Source organism: Numenius arquata, chromosome 9 (assembly GCF_964106895.1).
Source record: "Numenius arquata chromosome 9, bNumArq3.hap1.1, whole genome shotgun sequence".
NCBI lineage: Eukaryota > Metazoa > Chordata > Aves > Charadriiformes > Scolopacidae > Numenius > Numenius arquata.
This window is the reverse complement of record NC_133584.1, coordinates 59,623,674-59,642,844: the sequence shown is the minus strand read 5'-3', so window position 1 is coordinate 59,642,844 and position 19,171 is coordinate 59,623,674. Positions and strand designations below refer to the sequence as shown.

General features: G+C 41.8%; 1 protein-coding gene across 1 annotated transcript in view; it reads right to left on the bottom strand.

Annotated features, from left to right (window-relative positions):
- KIF13B (kinesin family member 13B) overlaps positions 1-19,171 on the bottom strand; it is a 128,825-nt gene that overhangs the window by 70,626 nt on the left and 39,028 nt on the right. The window contains exons 3-5 of the mRNA XM_074153665.1: positions 4,355-4,367; positions 2,234-2,294; positions 422-514 (exon numbers count right to left, since the gene is read on the bottom strand). Of these exons, the coding sequence (XP_074009766.1) occupies positions 422-514; positions 2,234-2,294; positions 4,355-4,367 (167 nt within the window). The remainder of the gene's footprint in view (positions 1-421; positions 515-2,233; positions 2,295-4,354; positions 4,368-19,171) is intronic.

Here is a 19,171-nt window from a genome sequence, read left to right as displayed (position 1 = left end):
GAAGACTTTTCCAGATAGATACAGTCCCACTGTAGAAGAAAAACCACTAACACCCACATATGTGCCACAATGAAGCATACTCATTTTTGCATATTACATTTAAAATAATGATTTAAGATTATTCCAACTGCAGAGGCAGAAAATATGAGAGATGCACTGAACTCAAGGACAATCATGATCATTCCAAAGATTATAATCTGGGGTGTAAGAAATAAGGGTAGCCAGCAACAACAGACAAAATCATATTTCTCATCCTGTCCACCTCATATCTAACGTTATAAAAGAGAAAAACATTTCTTATCTACATTACAAGGCATTTCTCCCAAAACAATGTCACAACAGCCGTGAAAAGAGTCTCCAGGCAGAACATAACACCTTTTGTGTCAACAGCATTTTTTGCTTACGTCCAGAAGGGACTTACCAGTTTGCCCGTAGGCGAAGATGCAAGCGTTGTAGCCTTCAAAGGCATTCTGAAGAATATTCTCTCCAAGGCACTTGAAAACAACATCTTGACCTAAGAAATAAAGCACACACGCTATCATTCTAACAAAGCAAGAGAGATTCTTTCCTTTATTCGGATTCTTCAATAATTATGTAAAATGAGTGTTCTCCTGCTGTTGCTGCCTAAACAGCATCCAGTATCTGCTCCCTCTACAAGAGCACGACCATCAGCCAGTAGACGACCTCCACATTTATGCTACTGTAAAAATCAGAAGCTGTGATTATCATGCATATACCTGTATGTGCTTAAAACAACATCCTATCAATGTTCATACTCACAAGTTTTATCAGCAGAAAATGTACTGCCAACTGCAGAATTTAATCCACTGATGAATGACACCACCTCAAAACACACTCAACCCATACGTTTTAACAACTGTCAGTTGATTTTAATCTACAGAAATTAGCAGAGCACCAGATAATTTTACTGCATATGTAACAAGGTATTGAATAATACCATGAGGAGATTTTGGCAGAGAAGGAATAACAACTATGTGGGGAGGATTACTGAACACAACATGCATTAGCAAAATACAGGGTGTATCACTTCTTTTCTAATTTAACTAAATCTTTAGGAACAGCTTTTTGGCTCCTTTTCCAAGCAGAGGAATAAACGCTTGATATATTTGGGGATTATCTATTTCAACAAAACCTCTATTTTCAGAATTTCTTTTGAAAGCAGAGGAACTAAAGTCTGAACAAGATATGGCAGAACTTTATGGACTGAAAAGTCCTCTCAAATACGTTAATGTTCTTGAAAGCTTTTCCCTTCTCTCATTGATTGAAATCTGTATCTTTACATCCAAACCCGCTCGAAATTTTATACATGCAAAATTCCCCATCAAAATGAGTAACCTGCCTGGCTCAGCATAGCAGAGTGGTTTGGACCAAACACTTCCAATGTATAACAGACCATAATATAAGTGACAAAGGAGCCTCCATTAATTTGAGAAACAAAAAACATTTACCTTCCTATGTAATTTGTATGGCTGAAAGTGTCACTGTTTTCTCAATTCCTCACTAAATTACTATTCATTAGTTATTTGTTAGAGAAATTAAAACCTATAAGCATGAGCATTCTTTTTTTTGTGTGATTTTTTTAAAAAATAAATGTAAACAAGCTTAACTAATACCCAATTTTAAGATATAACAAGTATTAAAAGGAACAGATCGCAAGAGTAGTAAGTCCAAATATATTTCATATATTACCATAACTATTTCCCAAAATATATCATAATAATACACAGAAAACTCTTAATTAAATACATTACACATTCTAACCAGACCATATGAATTCACGTACCCCTGTATTAAATTCGGCTTTTTTCAACACTCCATTATTAAGTTCTAACATGATGCCAAACTCCCACCAGCACTGTGAAACATGAAATTACATTTAGCAATGCTCCTCAAATCCTGAAAAGGACTGGATGCTTTTAAAATGATGGATTTGGAGCAGTACTTTAAAGAAAGATATAAATATGAGTACCCCATTGTTGTGATGGATTTCTCAATTTCCTGCACTGCAAACGGGTCACCAATGCCCATTGCCATTATTGTTGAAGAAGAGAAATAGGAATGATGACGGTTTTCCTTTTTCTTTTGACAACGAGCAGTCATAGATGGGGAGGCACTTCGTGCCATGTGGGCTGTGCCCTTTAGCAAATACTGTATTTTAATGAGATCATTCACACTTGGGAGACAACAAGCACAAAGCCACAGTAAATACTACCTGCATATTTTTCTTTGACAGATTCATCCATAGACCAAAAGCAGTGATCGTAAGCAAACACCTGTAGGAAAACAACCAGGAGGACACCTTATAAAAACTGTCACAAAATCAAACACAATATCCAAATTTTGACAGCGCTGAATTACGTTAGCTAACATCATGCTCCCTGGGGCCATTCTGAACATATAATATGCATTCCCACAGATCTACTTGTTCTCTACAAGTTTGAAGCCTAAACAAACACCGCATCTTCCTATATAGAAGCCTATTCCTTACTTTTACTTGTTCCTTGTTTTTATTTCTTTCTACTGTGGGAATCCTACTCCGTGCTCTCCAAAAGCTCTCCGTGTGGGAACCCAGTGGATGGCAAGGTTTATCTTTAGGTTTATCTTCCTTTAAATCCATCCTTGCAATTCGTTTTTCACAAGACTTTCTAGTTTGCAAACTGACAACTGTCGCCTGGCCGTTTCTGCCTACCATCTCCCGGTGTCTCTTCTCTGTATAAATTAAAAAACACGCCTTAGGGTAGGAACCTCCTTCCCTACAAGAGGAGTTTGTATTTATATACTGTTGACAAACAGAAGCAGTCGTCACCCAAGTTTAATGCTTATAAAGAGCGATATAGAATAAATGAGTTTTATCACGAGAAAGTTTCAGTTCGGTGGTAAATCCATCTAAAGATCCACAGGCACCTTTCATCACGAGAGCTGATCTCCAATAAGACAGCCCATTTTTTTGGGACCTCAGGCTGCAAAACCAGGCATTTGCAAAAACAACTCCCCTAGATATGCAGTCATAAGGAAAAAAAAAATTCAGGGTAATATCTGACCTACATTCACTCAGGCAAAACATACTCTGTAGGATATAAGACGAGGGAAATGTGATGTGTTGTTCTTTGGCTGTTTATTTTTGCTCTAAGCTTAATGAAGCTGCTCTTTCTCTTTTAGATGTTGTGTACTGCTCTATAGCTGAGGTTTGCATCGCTTCACATCCTGTTGGCAGAGCAAGCGCACCATGTCAGCGCCTCACACCCACCTCCTGAACCCTCCTTCCATTATTTCTGAATATTTCATTTCATCTCTGAACATATTTTCATGTTCCATTGTAGTAAAGTCTGTTGTCTCCACGCTAAAGGCACTAACCGTGTACTAGTATCTGCACAGGTAACCAAACTCAACATTTCTTAACTAGTAAAGATTGTAGGAACAAAATAGGTTGCATCATATCTACATTAATAATGAGAAAAGCCTAAAAAGAAATACTGAGTCTGGAGTGAATTACCTCAGTTAGAGCATTTCCTAAGAGATCGTATCATGGAATCTGAAAAATCATTTAAGGACTCATGGAGCAATAAAGCAAATCTTCCTCAAGTATTTATACTAAATAATATAATTAGAAAAATTATACAAGAATCAAAAATTCATGCTACCAACACATCCAAACTTACTACCTATGTTTATGAAAATGCTTAGTATAGCAAAATCCTTGACATTTAAATAATTTATCTTCAAAAATGCACTGCTTTTTTTTCCCTATACTACATTAATGTCTCAGAATCAAAAGATAAAAGTGGTTATTTTGCATCCTCTAATTGAGGAAACAACAGCCTGTTTATGTAAAATTAAGGTTTTTTGGTTCTTTGAAAATCTATTATACAATTAAGCATATTATTATAACATCTCACACCTCCAGAGCATTTAATAAAACCTCATTTGCTATATGACCACATCATTAAAGCTGAATCCTTATACCTTAGGACAGAGATAGATATCTGGATACCAAATAGAGAGTCATAGGATCAGAAGCTGTAACAACAAAATGAGTTTGCTTTAACGCGAATACCAGAAAATGCTTTTAAAAGCCCACAAATGACAAGTCGTCTTCCATTCGCAGCCTGTAATGCTGAGTATGGATGTTCTCATTTGTTCCTGTGACTCATTTTTTGGCACAGGCCGTACAGTGCTCTTCAGCAGCAAGGAGATGCTTTGAGTTTCTTACTCAACAGCTGATCAACTACAGGGCTGTTTTTCAAAATGCTTTTAATATTTGAATAACCCAAGACTGAATAAGTGATACAACAATGTTTTACACACTGACTTAACATGCAATAAAAGCCCTTACCTTTGGTTGTGTCCTACTGTTCCCCGAAGCATCAGGAGCAAAAAGGATTTGGTGTAGGGTTGGGGTAAGAAAAAAAAAAAAAAAAAAGGACAAAAGAAAAACAAAGACCATTAGTTATAGTGATTTCAGCTTAATTACTCTATCATTAATACCTCATCATTGGAAGACTGTACTTAAAAAGTTAATTTCTCTGCTCAGATCTCCCCTTGGTTACAGACCCCAAGTCAATTATAAACCGATGCTCATCTTTTTTCAAGAGTAAAATTTGAGATGCTACTCTGAATAAGTTGATTTTAAGTTCAAAGCCACTGATTTTCCTCGTGCTGCCACCAGCTCTCCCTCATTCTCTCCCAGTTGTGTTTTTGCTTTTGTCACCTCTCTCTAGTTTTGTGAGTGTCACTGTCTCTTAAAAACAAAGTGCCCGAGCAACGTAAAAATTTCCAAAACCACTTGAACAGGAACTTCAGGAGAGTTATTCAAGAGCAAACTTCAGAGTCCAACCCTTGGACTTGCCCAGCTCAGTTCTCACATGGTTGCTGGGACAGCAGAGCAAACGTTTGTCCCCCTAAAATAATAAGCAGAGAACAGCAATTCCTTTAACCTGTTATGTGCATAATTTAAAAGTTTGTTTGGGTTTGGGGGGCATTTTTTTGTGGTTTTTTTTTTGTTTGTTTGTAAAACAACAAGCACAAAATTACTGCAGTGACCTTTAAAATAAGGGCACAGCATCAGTCAGTGCCCCGAGAGCAGGTTACGCAGCCTTCCCACGTACAGAAGACTGGAGAAATGCAGCAAACATACAACAACCAAGAACCGATATTCTCCTTGTCCTGGACCTTCCAAATGACATTAGGAAGCTCTTGACATCAGTAGTAAGTAAAGTCTTGTGACAAGCATCACTAATTTCTTTTAAACAGAGCAGGAGAAAGACATGGGAGCCATGTAAGATTACTCTCTCAAGAGTTCTTGCTGCTCATATGAGTTGAAAAGTGAGTTTAAAAATAGTAATTTCTCAGCATTGTCTCTCAAAAATAATTATTTATTACGCAAGTCCATCATCTCTTTTTCCTCAGGCTTGGATCTACTATGCAGATCTGTTTGACATGGCAGGAACGACGGTGATTTTGGATAGCAGCAGTCGGCACGACCCACGAGCTAAATGATTGTTTAAGTCAAGGTTACCCCATGACAGCCACTTTGCAGGGTCATTCACGTAAGCAGTAACAACAAGACCACTTTTCTCCTTGCCATCTGGCTAAGTTTAAATAAAAGCTCTCCCAAGGCCCTTGGCAGCATGGTTGGTGCAGATTCACGACTGTTGCTGTTGCTCCTGGGTGGGTTGTAGAGATAGAATCACAGAATGGTTTAGGTTGGAAGGCACCTTAAAGATCATCCAGTTCCAACCCCCAGACCCCTGCCCTGGGCAGGGACACCTCCCACCACACCAGGTTGCTCAAAGCCCCATCCAACTTGCCCTTGAACTCCTCCAGGGATGGGGCAGCCACAGCTTCTCTGGGCAACCTGGGCCAGGCTCTCACCACCCTCACAGCAAAGAAGTTCTTCCCCACATCGCATCTCCATCTCCCCTCTTTCAGTGTCCAACCCTTCCCCCTCATCCTAGGGCTCCCCTCCCTCATCCAGAGTCCCTCCCCAGCTTTCCTGGAGCCCCTTGAGGGACTGGAAGGGGCTCCAAGGTCTCCCCGGAGCCTTCTCTTCTCCAGGCTGAACCCCCCCCAACTCTCTCAGCCTGTCCTCCCAGCAGAGGGGCTCCAGCCCTTGGAGCATCTCCGTGGCCTCCTCTGGCCCCGCTCCAACAGCTCCATGTCTCTCCTGTGCTGATGGAGGCGTATTGAGGGAATCTCCTTGATTCAGACACAGAAGACACCGGAGAGCCCTGGATTACTCTAAGACACATAAGAACATTTTGTTGTCTCACTGTGCTTTGAAATGCCAGGGGAACATTTTGCTGAAGCACTTCACTGGAAAATGCTAAGTGGCTTTTAGGATGCTCTTGCTTACAAAGCAGGCTTATTCCTATTCCTACAGGAAGATCGCTCTCATTGTAAAATAAAGAATCTGGATTCTGAGTTTGAGTTTAGCACACCAAGATGTGATGCTGCTCTTTAATTCAGCAAGCAGTTATGCTTATATTCCCCAGCCCAGTTCCAAGGCAGGACGATAGTACAGTTGATCTTTCCAGGACGTAATGTTGAGTATTTGGATTAAAGCAGCAATAAGGATATAATCTCAGAAGTCATATCACATATACAATTTTAAGAGGATGGATTATAGTAGGCTATGTAAATCATTGAGCTTAGTTCAGAATAAAGGTCTTAAAGTATCTCATTTTCTAGAGCTGCACAAATACACAAACCCATGTCTCGCAGCCTCACTTAATCCGAACGTGCAAACAGAAGCCCTACATCCAAGAAACTCAGTGTACAGCATTCAGGATAGAGCACAGCTATCTAGAGCTGCAGCTTGTTCTGCATAATTTGGACCAAGAAGAGAATAAGTGGGACAAATGTTTCCCTAAGGAAAGCATTAAGGGTGCACGCTGTAGTATGCAGCATCGTGCTCTGCACATACAGACCCATTAATGCTGCAGCTGCAATAGCTGAGCCCAGAAACCCATGAAAAGATGTTCAGCCTGATCCGAAATCCCACAGGAAAAGAATAGATACAGGGACACAGCACCCACAGCAGCCTGTGTAGCTATAAGTACACACGGGAAGCACCGGGTGCTTAGAGGAGGCTCCGTGTCCAAGGAGGGTGCATTGCTACAGCCCACCCCAGAGGGGATGAAAAGGTGAAAAAGGGGATGAAAAGACCAAGGAACAGCATCACCTACAGAGCAGGGGAGTATTTCCTACAACAAACCATGGATGACAGCAATATACACAAAGAACATTTCTATGGTTAAGGTTGGCATTAGCAAAAAAAAAAATGCCAGAGGATCCTAATATAACTGGTGGGTGAGCAGCTCAACAGGAGCCGGCAACGTGCGCTGGCAGCCCAGAAAGCCCCCCGCCCCCTGGGCTGCATCCCCAGCAGCGCGGCCAGCAGGGAGAGGGGGGGGATTCTGCCCCTCTGCTCCGCTCTGGGGAGACCCCCCCCAGTGCTGCCTCCAGCTCTGGGGCCTCAGCACAGGAGAGACATGGAGCTGTTGGAGCAGGGCCAGAGGAGGCCACGGAGATGCTGGGAGGGCTGGAGCCCCTCTGCTGGGAGGACAGGCTGAGAGAGTTGGGGGGGTTCAGCCTGGAGAAGAGAAGGCTCCGCGGAGACCTTGGAGCCCCTTCCAGTCCCTCAAGGGGCTCCAGGAAAGCTGGGGAGGGACTCTTGATGAGGGAGGGGAGCCCTAGGAGAAGGGGGAAGGGTTTGACACTGAAAGAGGGGAGATGGAGATGAGATGTGGGGAAGAACTTCTTTGGTGTGAGGGTGGTGAGAGCCTGGCCCAGGTTGCCCAGAGAAGCTATGGCTGCCCCATCCCTGGAGGGGTTCAAGGGCAAGTTGGATGGGGCTTTGAGCAACCTGGTCTGGTGGGAGGCGTCCCTGCCCAGGGCAGCAGCATGAGACTGGATTATCTTTAAGGTCCCTTCCAACCCAAACCCTTCTATGACAATCTGTAATTATAATGAATAGTAAAGAATCACAAGTAGTTCTAAATCAGAAAAAGTCATGGGCAGTTTTGCCACCTGCAAACCGCTCTCACCAAAACCCACATCCCAACCAGTGTCCGCAAGGTGGAGAGTGAGAAGGAGCACAAAACAAAATGATGGTTGTGGGACTCTGAAAGCACCTCTCCAGCAGCTACCGGCAGTTTCCCCAAGGATGCTGCCATTCCAGAGGTTCAGGCAGGACTCGCTGTCACTCCTCGGCTGGCAGCCAGTAACTCACATCTATCTCAAACGCAGCAGAAAGGCCCCGGACAGGAAAGGAAAACCTATCTTTTAGCCACTGAAGGACGTCGCTAAGATGTTTTCAGCTACATATTTTCACTTCAATCCAGACTGACAGGACTTCCCTTTGCCAAGTCCCCTCTTTTATCTTTTTTTCAGTTCAATGTCAAACAGCAGTAGGGGCAATCTAATGCAGCTAGGGTTACTATAATTAAAAAAGGGGAAAGAGAATACTCCAAAACAGCTACCTACATTTATTACTATTTCATTTGCTGCAGCCAAATGAACATACATGCAGTTTCAAGAGTGAATAAAGACATGCAGCCCTGAGTAATCATTTCTTTTTAAGCTTGCTCTTACAGGGTATAATCGTCTTGACCAAGACACATTTTCTTTTATCTAAAAATGCTAGTGGTTTTACAGATCTTATAGAATCATAGAATGGTTCCGGTTAGAAGGGACCTTAAAGATCATCAAGTTCCAAACCCCCTGCCATGATAAATTATGCACAGCTTAAACAATGAATAAAACCAGAGCAACTCTCAGCTGAGACCAAGAGTGTATGTCCAATACTGCTATGCCTTCCATTTGTTGTTTTTTTTTTTTTTTTTTTTAAATAACAGAATCTCCAATAATTGAAGGATATATTCAAGCACAAGAAACCACTTTCTTCAGCAAGTGTTATTAGTGCTATTTTTGCGATATCTCAGATCAGGTTTTACTCTGCCTTTCCAGATTCAAAAGCAGAGGGAAGGTAGATTGGACTTAAGTATAATTGAGATTTTGCAAATCTGATGGGGAAAAAGGGTTGAAACACTACTGGGGAGAGGCGAGGATAGCTCAGCCCTTATCAGCTCTGTCTCTGACCCCAGAGCTTGGAGACAGCACCAGCTGGCAGACCAGCACACGCTCTACATCAGGCACAACACATCCTGCCTCTTGTCTAAACCAGAACTGGGCAGATGGGGCAAACGGGAGAAGAAAGGTGGGAGGTGGCAAGTCAGAAAGCAGGGAAAAGAAGGGACAGAGGCTGTAGGACACCATCTGACAAGCCAAGCTTTTTTTTTCCCTTTTCTGTTTGTTTCTTGGGTTTTTGGGGGTTTTTTTTGGTTTTTTTGTTTTGTTTTGTTTTTTAAAAAGAGAACATTTCCTATGCCAGCAGTGACCGCAACAACATCCAAACTATCAATTTGGCTGATACTGCTCAGTGGCACAAGGCTACACTGGATTTACGGAATCGAAACATAACATTTTACCATTTTCAGAGGCTTCTGGAATAGCAAAATATAATCAGAATTTTTGGGTTAAAAGAAAAAAAAAAAAAAGAGGGAGAGGGAACAATTCCAACCATAACTATGAATTAGGAAAGTCTCAGCAAATCTCCAGAAATTTTTATTGCTTTCCACGTTCAATCTTCCATAACCATTGCAAAACCAAGCATATCAGATTCCAATGTAATTAGTGCTATTTTATGCCCTTCAGCAGGAGCTGCTCAGCATAAACTCTCGAAAGTAGCTAAAAATGCAAGTAGAAAAACACACTGATGGGGGAAAAACTACTTGGAGCTTAACAGCAGAGAGGTGTCAACATCTCCCAGCGATCACTCTAAGATCATATCTTTATGCTCCGGGCTGAATTAGCTTGCCTTAAATCAATTTGTATTCACACACGTTTTATTGAAAGTAAAGTTGGCATCGTGTGTCACAGTAATTTATCCTTCAGAAGCAGGAACAACTCCACTTTGTAGCAAGTTTATTCTTTTTCAAGTTTGTACAGATATAGTCCAAACCACGGTGTTTCTGAAACTTCTTGAGTCTAGTATCAGGTAAACTGTTCATACCCCATGTTCACAGACCCCACTCACAACCGTGATGTCTGCTCCACACTTCCCAAAAATCTGGAAGAGAAATACTGTGTTGTAACTACACCTTTACTCTCATGGGAATATCAACACAACAGGACAAGCAGCCCCAGACCTGATCTTGGTATCGAGTCAAAGAAAAGAAACTCCAGCATGGCACCTACAAGACAAATCTCTGATGACCTCCAGAGGTCTCTTCCAACCTCAGCCAATCTGTGATTCTGTGATTTTATTAATAATTTGTTGCAGGTAAAAGCTGTACAATAACTATGCCAGTTTCTGGCACAAACGCACAACTGCATCCTATTTCAGCTATTCCCTGGAAGCCGAGAACTGATGCTACACTAAGCAGAATTAGCTGTCCCCAGAGATCTTTCTTCCCTTCCTTGCCCTGGTTAATTATGTCCCAAATAGTACCCATATAAAAAACCTTGAACTACAATATGCTCTATTTCTTTTGTAGCTTCTCTACAGTGCTTTCCCTTGCTCCCTCCCGCTCACTCACGTGCCATGAGCTTCCCCAAACTCACACCACCATCTCTGGGTTAAAAACCCCAACACAGCAGGGGAAGGCTTCTTGGGAACACCTCCAAAAACCCAAAAATCCCATTCACAGGACCTCAGCGCAGAGCTTTACTAAGCAAATGTAGGCTTTGTTTGAAGAACCATGGGTTAAAAGGTAACCGCTTTCATGGACTGAAAGGTTTTTCAAGAAAACTCATCTGTCAAACAAGACTTTTGAGTTTGACCCCCAGCTATATCTCGGAGAGTAAATACTGGGCACAGATGGAAGAGAATGCCAAAAGGACCTGTGCGTCTCAGCGTTAGATACCTACCTATAACAGGAGGCAGGATTTAACATACCACTACTTTCCAGTCTTATTTTGGAATAACAGGGCTCACGATTTGCAAGTTTACATTCCCCCACAAAGAAGCAAATATATCCTCCCCTGTAGAACGGGAGCTTCCTAGTGTGGAGAAGCTGATAAGTGGTGTAGGAATTACTGAAAAGCTCCAGCACCAGCAAGTCTAAGGCAGACAACTTCAGATAAGGATGTAGGCACACAAAAATATCAGGAAGATCTTGCATTTGTTTGAAGTTTGAAGTTTAGAAGCCCAGCTATCTTTCCGAAGCAGATCCTTTAATTGGTAGTAAATTTTTTTTTCTACATGAATAAAGGATTCAGAATAAGGTTTTTTTGAAGAGCCAGCAGTTAGAAAAGCCACTGCAATATTGAGGATTTTACTGTTTAAATTTCAGCTGCAGAAGTTCTTCCCAGGCGTAAAAGAAAGCCAGGCAACGGTGAAATAAAATTTAGACAATAAATGTCATTATTTTACTAGCACAGACATAATTAAAAGACAGGCAGTACGACAACCGATAAGTAAGAGTAGAATTAATTGAGAAGCTCTTTCCTCTCTTTCCCCGTATCAGACAAATACAACTGGCGATGCAGTTCACTGCTGCGAGGTATACAATGAGAGGAAACGTCAACTAAATCAAACTGATCACTTCAGGCTTCTTTATCCTACGATACTTGGAAATCCATTTTCCCAGAATAGTGCAGATGGTAAAGTGTTTATGGTTGTTAGGGTTAACAGTTTATAAATATTCTTTCCCCATTTTTACACGTAGACGAAGCGGGATCAAAATGCCAAGTCCCTCTAGACTCCAATTTTTGGATGATATCTTCCAGTTAATACTATTCTTATAGTCTCGATTTTACCTCCATAGCAATACTGAGCTCTTTAGGTGTAAACCACGCTGCCCTATTCGAGCAAAAGCTTTTTTTGCGAACAGAAACAGTCTCTTTAAAACAAAATCTCCACATACGTCAAAGAAAATGTGAAAAGAGCATACACAGTTCAAAGCCTAAACTTGTGTAGCTGGAAGGAACAAAAGTAATCACTGTTACTTGGAAAATTCCTCCAGTGCTCCAAGGCATTCCAGGCATAGTTGGCGGTTACTTAGTTTCTACTGACAAAACTAATTTTTGCCAGCTCACTCAAAAAGAAAAATTAAAAAAAAAAAGCCCCAAAAAACAAGAACTCGGGCTGAACAGCAGCTTTGTGGGTTTGGGGTGTTTTCTACTCGGAGCTAAATTTTCTGTATTGTTAGTACAATAATCTGCTTAGTCCTGACCACATTCAAGTGGTGCATGTAGCCCATAAAGCTCGTGTTATGACAAGGGGATTACGGCTTTATCCTTTTGTTTGTAGACACTTAGATGTCGGGGTACTATTGTGCTCTAGAGAATGTTTGGTGAACAGCCAGCACCAAAACTTTCAATTACTATTGTGAATTTCAATATTTTTTAATACAGCCTGATGTAGCTACCAATTTATAACCACGGGAGGGAGGGAAAAAGCCCTCTTATGATTTGGCAGCCTGTTAATTCCACCCATAGATCTCCAGATGGGAACACGATGGTCCTAGTCCTAGGATTTGGCAAAAAACCTGTTCTGCCCGTGGGACAACCCCACAATTTGCTGTTGTCAAATGTAATCTCGAGCCAGGCCAGGAGCTGGGTGATGGGCTCCCGAAGAGGCAGAGAGCGCGGCATGTCTGTGTCCGTATAGGTATATAGATGTACAGAAACACGTATGATAATCTTTTTCTACAGCATCAACTAATGCAGCTGTCTATACGCACAGCGTTCTCATCCAGTATAACCTTTGATTTAAGGCAAGGGCTAAAAAGCCAAGTCACTGTTATACAGAATTAATCCTAGAATGATCTTCTGTACACTATGCAAAGCACAGAGTTTACACTAAAAGCAGTCATTAAAGTGCCCACACAACCACAGACATATAGAATAAATCTAATCTAAAGTTAGAAAGCTCGAGGAGAGTTGCATTGCAGGCACCACATCATTGGAAAGCATTTTGGAGGAAAATCTCTACACCTGGTAGAATGGCTAGTGGGCTAATTGCGTGTAAGCCTTCCCGACGTGGACATAATTACATGTTGTAAAGATACTTTCAATAACATTATCTTGCAGATGAGGAAAAACAGTCTGTGTTTTCACAAGGCATCTTTTCCAGTGGCACAAGAGAGGCTTTACAAACAGCAGCTGTATGAGAACTGTGTCATTAGAATGACCTCATCACACTTACAATCAGGAAAAAAACCCCAAACCCTTGACAGTATGACTGGATAGGGAGTGAAACGAGCTCAACAGATCAGAGTCTGACATCTTACTTGGAATTAATCAGGATTATCACCAGAACTGCCCCAAATGTCGCATCACCAAACAGCTGATTCCATACTTCCCTTCTCCCACAAAAAAAATAATGACAAAACCCTTTTGGCTGTGATATTAGAATCTAATAGCTTTTTTTTTTCTTCTTACTAAACTATTGCCTGAAAACATGCACATACAGAACTTTTCACTCAGAAGTGAGGGGTTTTTTTTGTTTTGTTCGTTTTTTGTTTATTTTAAAAGGATTTTACTTCCCCATTAGATGGGTTTCAGCCTTTCCTCTTCACTTTGCCTAAGTCACAAGCTCCTTATTTCCACGAGGATCCAAGACTCAAGAACCCAGTTCGAGGTTCGGAGTTTGCCCTAGTTCCTGTCAATACGCAGAATCAATCTACAATTAATGCCGAAAGCGCGTTATAAAGCCCCAGTTTCAGAATAGCTACCATCCTGAACCTTTTCTTAGGATTTTTTGTGAGCAAGTTGACAATTTGTCGTGCAACACGCAGTGGAACTTGTCTAACGCATAGGTGAGCTGCAGAGAAAGGACTGTGTTTACACGTCCTTAACTTTAGCTTCTTCATTGTAAAATTATAAAATGCCCATTTTTAAAATGTAGGTTTTTCCCTACAGTTTTTTCTTGGTGGCAGGTGGGACTAGGAGAGCTCAAAAGGACAACCATGAATGATTAAATGCTTTATCACAGAATCGGTAACTTTCTTCAACTCTTTCAGATTAAATACACCAAGCACATCCACAAAACGACGAGAAAATTATTTTAAAAACAAAGAATATTTTCACCATAAAATTAATAGAATTTTTTTTTTTCTTTGTGAGGCCTTTCCACCATCATCCTTCTGCCTAAAAAAGTGCGTTTGACTTCAGTGTGTGAGTTTGTGCGTGTGTTTATGGCAGAGCTACCAGGGCAGAGGACCTGTCACCAGGGCTCCTGGGGAAAAAAATAAAATCTTTCAAAACAACTTTTTCTGTGTCTGTTTTCAATTAAGCTACAGCAGCCTAGAGCAATATTTTTTGAAAGATTTGTCTCACTCTTCTCACTTCAAAATGCTCTCAAGGCTTGCTGCGATTCCTTGTGGCAAGACGGTTTTTCTTATGGACTCGGCAAAAGGGTAAAAGCTGGGAAGAAGCCAAGGCAATGCCAGTCCCTCCTCCACCGCGAGGAACTAGACCAGACAAACCCCCCCGGGTCCCCTCCCTGCTCACTTCCCTCCTGCAGGAGTTGAGAACTGTCAACAAGCCCTCACTTCACAAAGAAAAGCACGCTGACATCCACAGAAATTTCTAAGGGGAGTCCACTGTCAGCTAGAAGTAGAAAATAAAGGTGGGAAAGGGGGGTGGGGGAGAGAGAAGTCCTTTTTGCGCACCTAGGAATAAGAACAATTTTTTTTAATCCATGAAAGGGTATTTTAAAAAAATCTTTTGGTACCACCAAGCCCAGTATTTCCTCCTTTTGTAGATCAGCCAGCTGTTTCTTCCAATTCATAAAGTCATTAGAGCCTCGACCTTAAACCAGTTTGAGTTTGTCTGTCTTCCTTGAAAACACAAATACATCACCCGGAATCATTCTGGAAGAGAGTGAATTTTTTTTTTTCCCGGACTGGGTTATATTTATACACACGTACCTATACACAAATGAGTGGATCCAACATCATTTGACAAAAAAAAGCATCTACCTCAGCACCTCTCTGCTTCAAACAAGAAGAGGAAAAAAAGAATAGTCTGTGATAAGGAGCAAAAGCCACTCACAGGAGTATGAAAGGATCTGCAGCCACGGAGGCTCCACGTCTCCAGAATAGCCCACAAGCTCCTCACCCTCATATTAAGCAGGCAACCATGGCGAGTTACAGAAATCACTGTAAGGACTCTTCAACTCAGGGAACCAAATGATTTATTCAGAGCATTCAAAAAATTTAGTAATGTTTTTCTATTTTTTTTTAAATATGCACTAACTCCTTCCAAACACAACGCGTACAAGAGGTGCCTCCCCTATGCTTAATTGTCCCCAAGTGCTTGCTCACTCCATTTCTACTCACTTTCCATTGAATTACTTAGGCCATGAAGAAGCTCTATATTATAATACCCGCTACCATATATTTTCTGCTGTAAAGAAAATTCATCCCCAAAGAAATTACAGTCATTTATCTCATGATTGTCCACGCAATTTACATTAGATAATCACAGAGACTGCAGCTGGGGAGACACCTTCAGCTTGGTGGTCTAAACAGTAAGTCAAACTACCTCCTCCAGCTTGTTTTCTGGTTTCACAAATCTGCCTTGTCTTCAAGTGACGAGTAACATCCTCCTGTCTTTGGAAAGGGTGATGCCTTTTTGCGGAGATGCATGAACTCAGTTCTCTGACTTCTTCAGCAAGTCCACTAGGCACTAAGCAAGTAGCTAATGTTTAAAACAGCTGCAGTTCAACAGAGAACATCCCTGTGGCCGCACTTTGTAAAGAAATCAATCTTAACGGTGTGGTTTCTATATGCACAGTGTATTTGCAAGGTTGGGAATGTCAGTGGATATAGTGTCCAGTTATTTTCTGACTCGGTGCAATTTCAGCATCACTGGCTCTTCAGCCATTGAAGAGGGTAGTTGTGGGCACATGCACTGTGCAAAACTTTACACCCCAGAGTCATTTCTGGTGCCTCCGGAACCAGGCAGCTGCGAAACAAAGCATTATTTTCCTGTGGCAAGTCTCTTCATGGCCTGTTTTAGATCCAACTCCAAATTAGGAACTCAAGCAGTATTTAAAACTACACGCACACTAGAAACCCCAAATGATGTTGATTTAGTTGTGTATGGGGGGAAAGATAAGAGCTGCAGGCAAGAAGAGTCGGTCATTAGCATAGAAGCTATCTGTCTTGCCTCCACGGTTCAGTAACTGCCTGAATTCCTCTAATTCAGCACATACACATTTCACAATCTCAGTGATAACCAGAGGTTGTTGCACAGTATTTACGTACTCCCAACTCGAACCTCCCACCGACGACCAAGGAGCCTGGGAAGTGGAAGAACAGCACAACGCATCTGAAGCACCCCACTAAAGAAGGAATCCAAGAACGGCAGTTGTCAAGACACTAGCACCTCAAAAAGAGCACTTCAAAAAAAGTCCTGAAATGTATCAGAAGCCTCAAACATGCAGCTACAGTGAAATTAGGGTTTGGTATCTCTCGAAAAAGAAAAACGCGTCATACAGTTGCTCTTCCCAAGATCACAGGCTACACACCTTCCCTCCCCCGATCAACTCTTTCAATACGGTCTATATTCCTCCAACTCATTTTAGAGAATTCGACTGATAACGTGAAGATTAGAAAGCAGGCAGCAATCAACAGCCACTTTTGACGTTTGCCGTATGCTGAACGCCAACACAAATCTGAAGCCCTGTGGCATACGTTGATGCATTACTTTTTCTTCATTAAGACTTCAAGCCTTTTTACCTAGCAAAAAAAAATTATTTTTTTTTTTGCAAAAACACTTATGCAAACTCACTCAAACAGTTCAGCAGCTGCAAGATTAGAGTTCTGCCAGGAACGATGTTCAGGAGGGATTGCTCTCCTCACCTGCCTATATCCAGACTACAGAAAGTGGGAGTTAATTTCTGTTGCCATTTTTTCAATTTATGAGCTCTCAGGACTGGAATCTTACTACTGGAGTACCTGGTGTGAGGAAATAAATAAAATCTTTGTCCCAAAAAAACCAAGACTAGAAAGACCCATTAAGATAAGCAGCCTAGATCCCTCTGTAGCCCCTCAGACTATTGCTTCTCAGGGTGACATTTTTGCACCAAGCTGCTCCTCTGCTTGACCTAGAAAAGAAATCCTTATCCTCAGCGTAGCATTCAAATCAGCTGTTCTTTTCCCAGCACGAGGATGGGAAATAAGCTATAATTGACCTGTTTGCTGAGAAGCAAAGAGAAAATATAGCGTATTATGAAAATTACAGGCAAGCCTTCACCATGACAGCTCGGCTCCTGTGTCCCATACATGCCCTACTAAGGGCTCCAGCCTGCTGAAAAAAAAAGTCATAGTGCTCTAGGCAGAATGAAATATTTGCTTAAACTTAGAATTGCATGAAAATGCATAGATCTGCATGAAGAGCTTGTTCTGAAGATGAAAAACCATCTTTGGAGTGAAAAGGAAAGGCTTGTGGGCACACGATCCATACAGTAAAGCCAAGGAGCAACTGAAGGTGCAGCAGACCTTACCTACAGGACTAAAACACCACTTCAATATTCAGCATTTCCATTTCTTTCTCTTCGCAAAATACCAATTTCTTCAATATTTGGGGTGAAAAGCTCCAATTATTCCTGTCTAAATAAGTGCTACCAATTCGCTGCAGCACTCCTCTGCCCTTAAATGTCCTAAATTCAGATTTTGTCCACATGAGGAACTTGCACATCTGCTTTGTCTATTCTTCTCCCTCCCACCTCAGCAAATCACTGTGGTCATTTTTAAGTGTAGGAAATATTTTGCGAACTATTCTTGAGTCAACACACCACATAACTATTTCAAAGCGCTGCAGTTCTTTCATGCCCATTGTGTTCCAAATGAAAGCTCACATTTGGGGAATCTGATAATCCTAAAGCATTTAATAGGGAAGGTCATTTTGAATAAGCTTTTATTCCCTACTTCTTGTTCCAATGATCTTTATTTATTCTTGTGTACAAAAACCCCCGTCTTTCATTAAACACTTCTACTAACACCCGTCACCTCCAAAAACAAACCTGGCAGGTGCCTCAGGGCTTGTACATTACTTTTGGTAATTTATTCATGCTTAAAAAAAAAAAAATTAAGAATCAGTAGCAGGCATTAGCAGAGATCCATGATCAGTGGTACCAACTGCAGAAGCTACAATGTAGATAGTGTAAAAGCATTTGGCCAGAAATTAATTCGGAAGTTATCTAGCTGGATTAGGCATCATTAACTGGGGTTGGTAAAGCTATACATAGTTTTTGGCTGACAAAACATTCTTCCAAACACCGTGGCCTGCAGCGCTGTAAGAAGCAATCAAGGATTAAGTTATCATTTCACAGCTCTGGCAAGAGAATTCAGGTATTTAGCAAGGTGAAACACGCACCATACACTATCGGTTAGCCCTTCCATCCAAATAAATGGTGTCAGACTAAATCCTGCCGTGTGCTTTCCTGCCAACCAATCTCCTGGGCTCTGGACTCCAGCCAAGGGCTCATTCTCTCTTGCCAAGTCTCATGTTGTCCCACGGCGGGGCAAAGCAGTGTTTGCACGGAGGAGACAATTCCCACCCTACGGCAAACTGACGGAAGACTTGTTCCTAGTACTCTTATTAGGCATCTAAAAAGTGCAAACATGAGTCATAGAATCAGAATATCTCGAGTTGGAAGGGACCCATCAGGATCATAGAGTCCAACTGAGTCCTCCAATCTATCACCAACTTATACAGAATCATAGAATTGTCTTGGTTAGAAGGGACCTTTAAAATCACCGAGTCCAATCATCAAGCTAACACTGATTAACCATGTCCCTCAGCACCACGTCTGCCCAGCTTTCAAATACCTCCAGGGACGGTGACTCCACCACTTCTCTGGGCAGCCTCTTCCAATGCTTGACAACCCTTTCCAGGAAGAAATTGTTCCCGATATCCATCCTAAACCTCCCCTGGTGCAACTTGAGGACGTTTCCTCTTGTCCCATCGCCTGTGACTGGGGAGAAGAGACTGACCCCCCCTGGCTATATCCTCCTTTTAGGGAGTTGTAGGGAGCGAGGTCTCCCCTCAGCCTCCTTTTCTCCAGGCTGAAGACCCCCAGCTCCCTCAGCCACTCCTCACAAGACTTGTGCTCCAGACCTCTCCAGACCCTCAC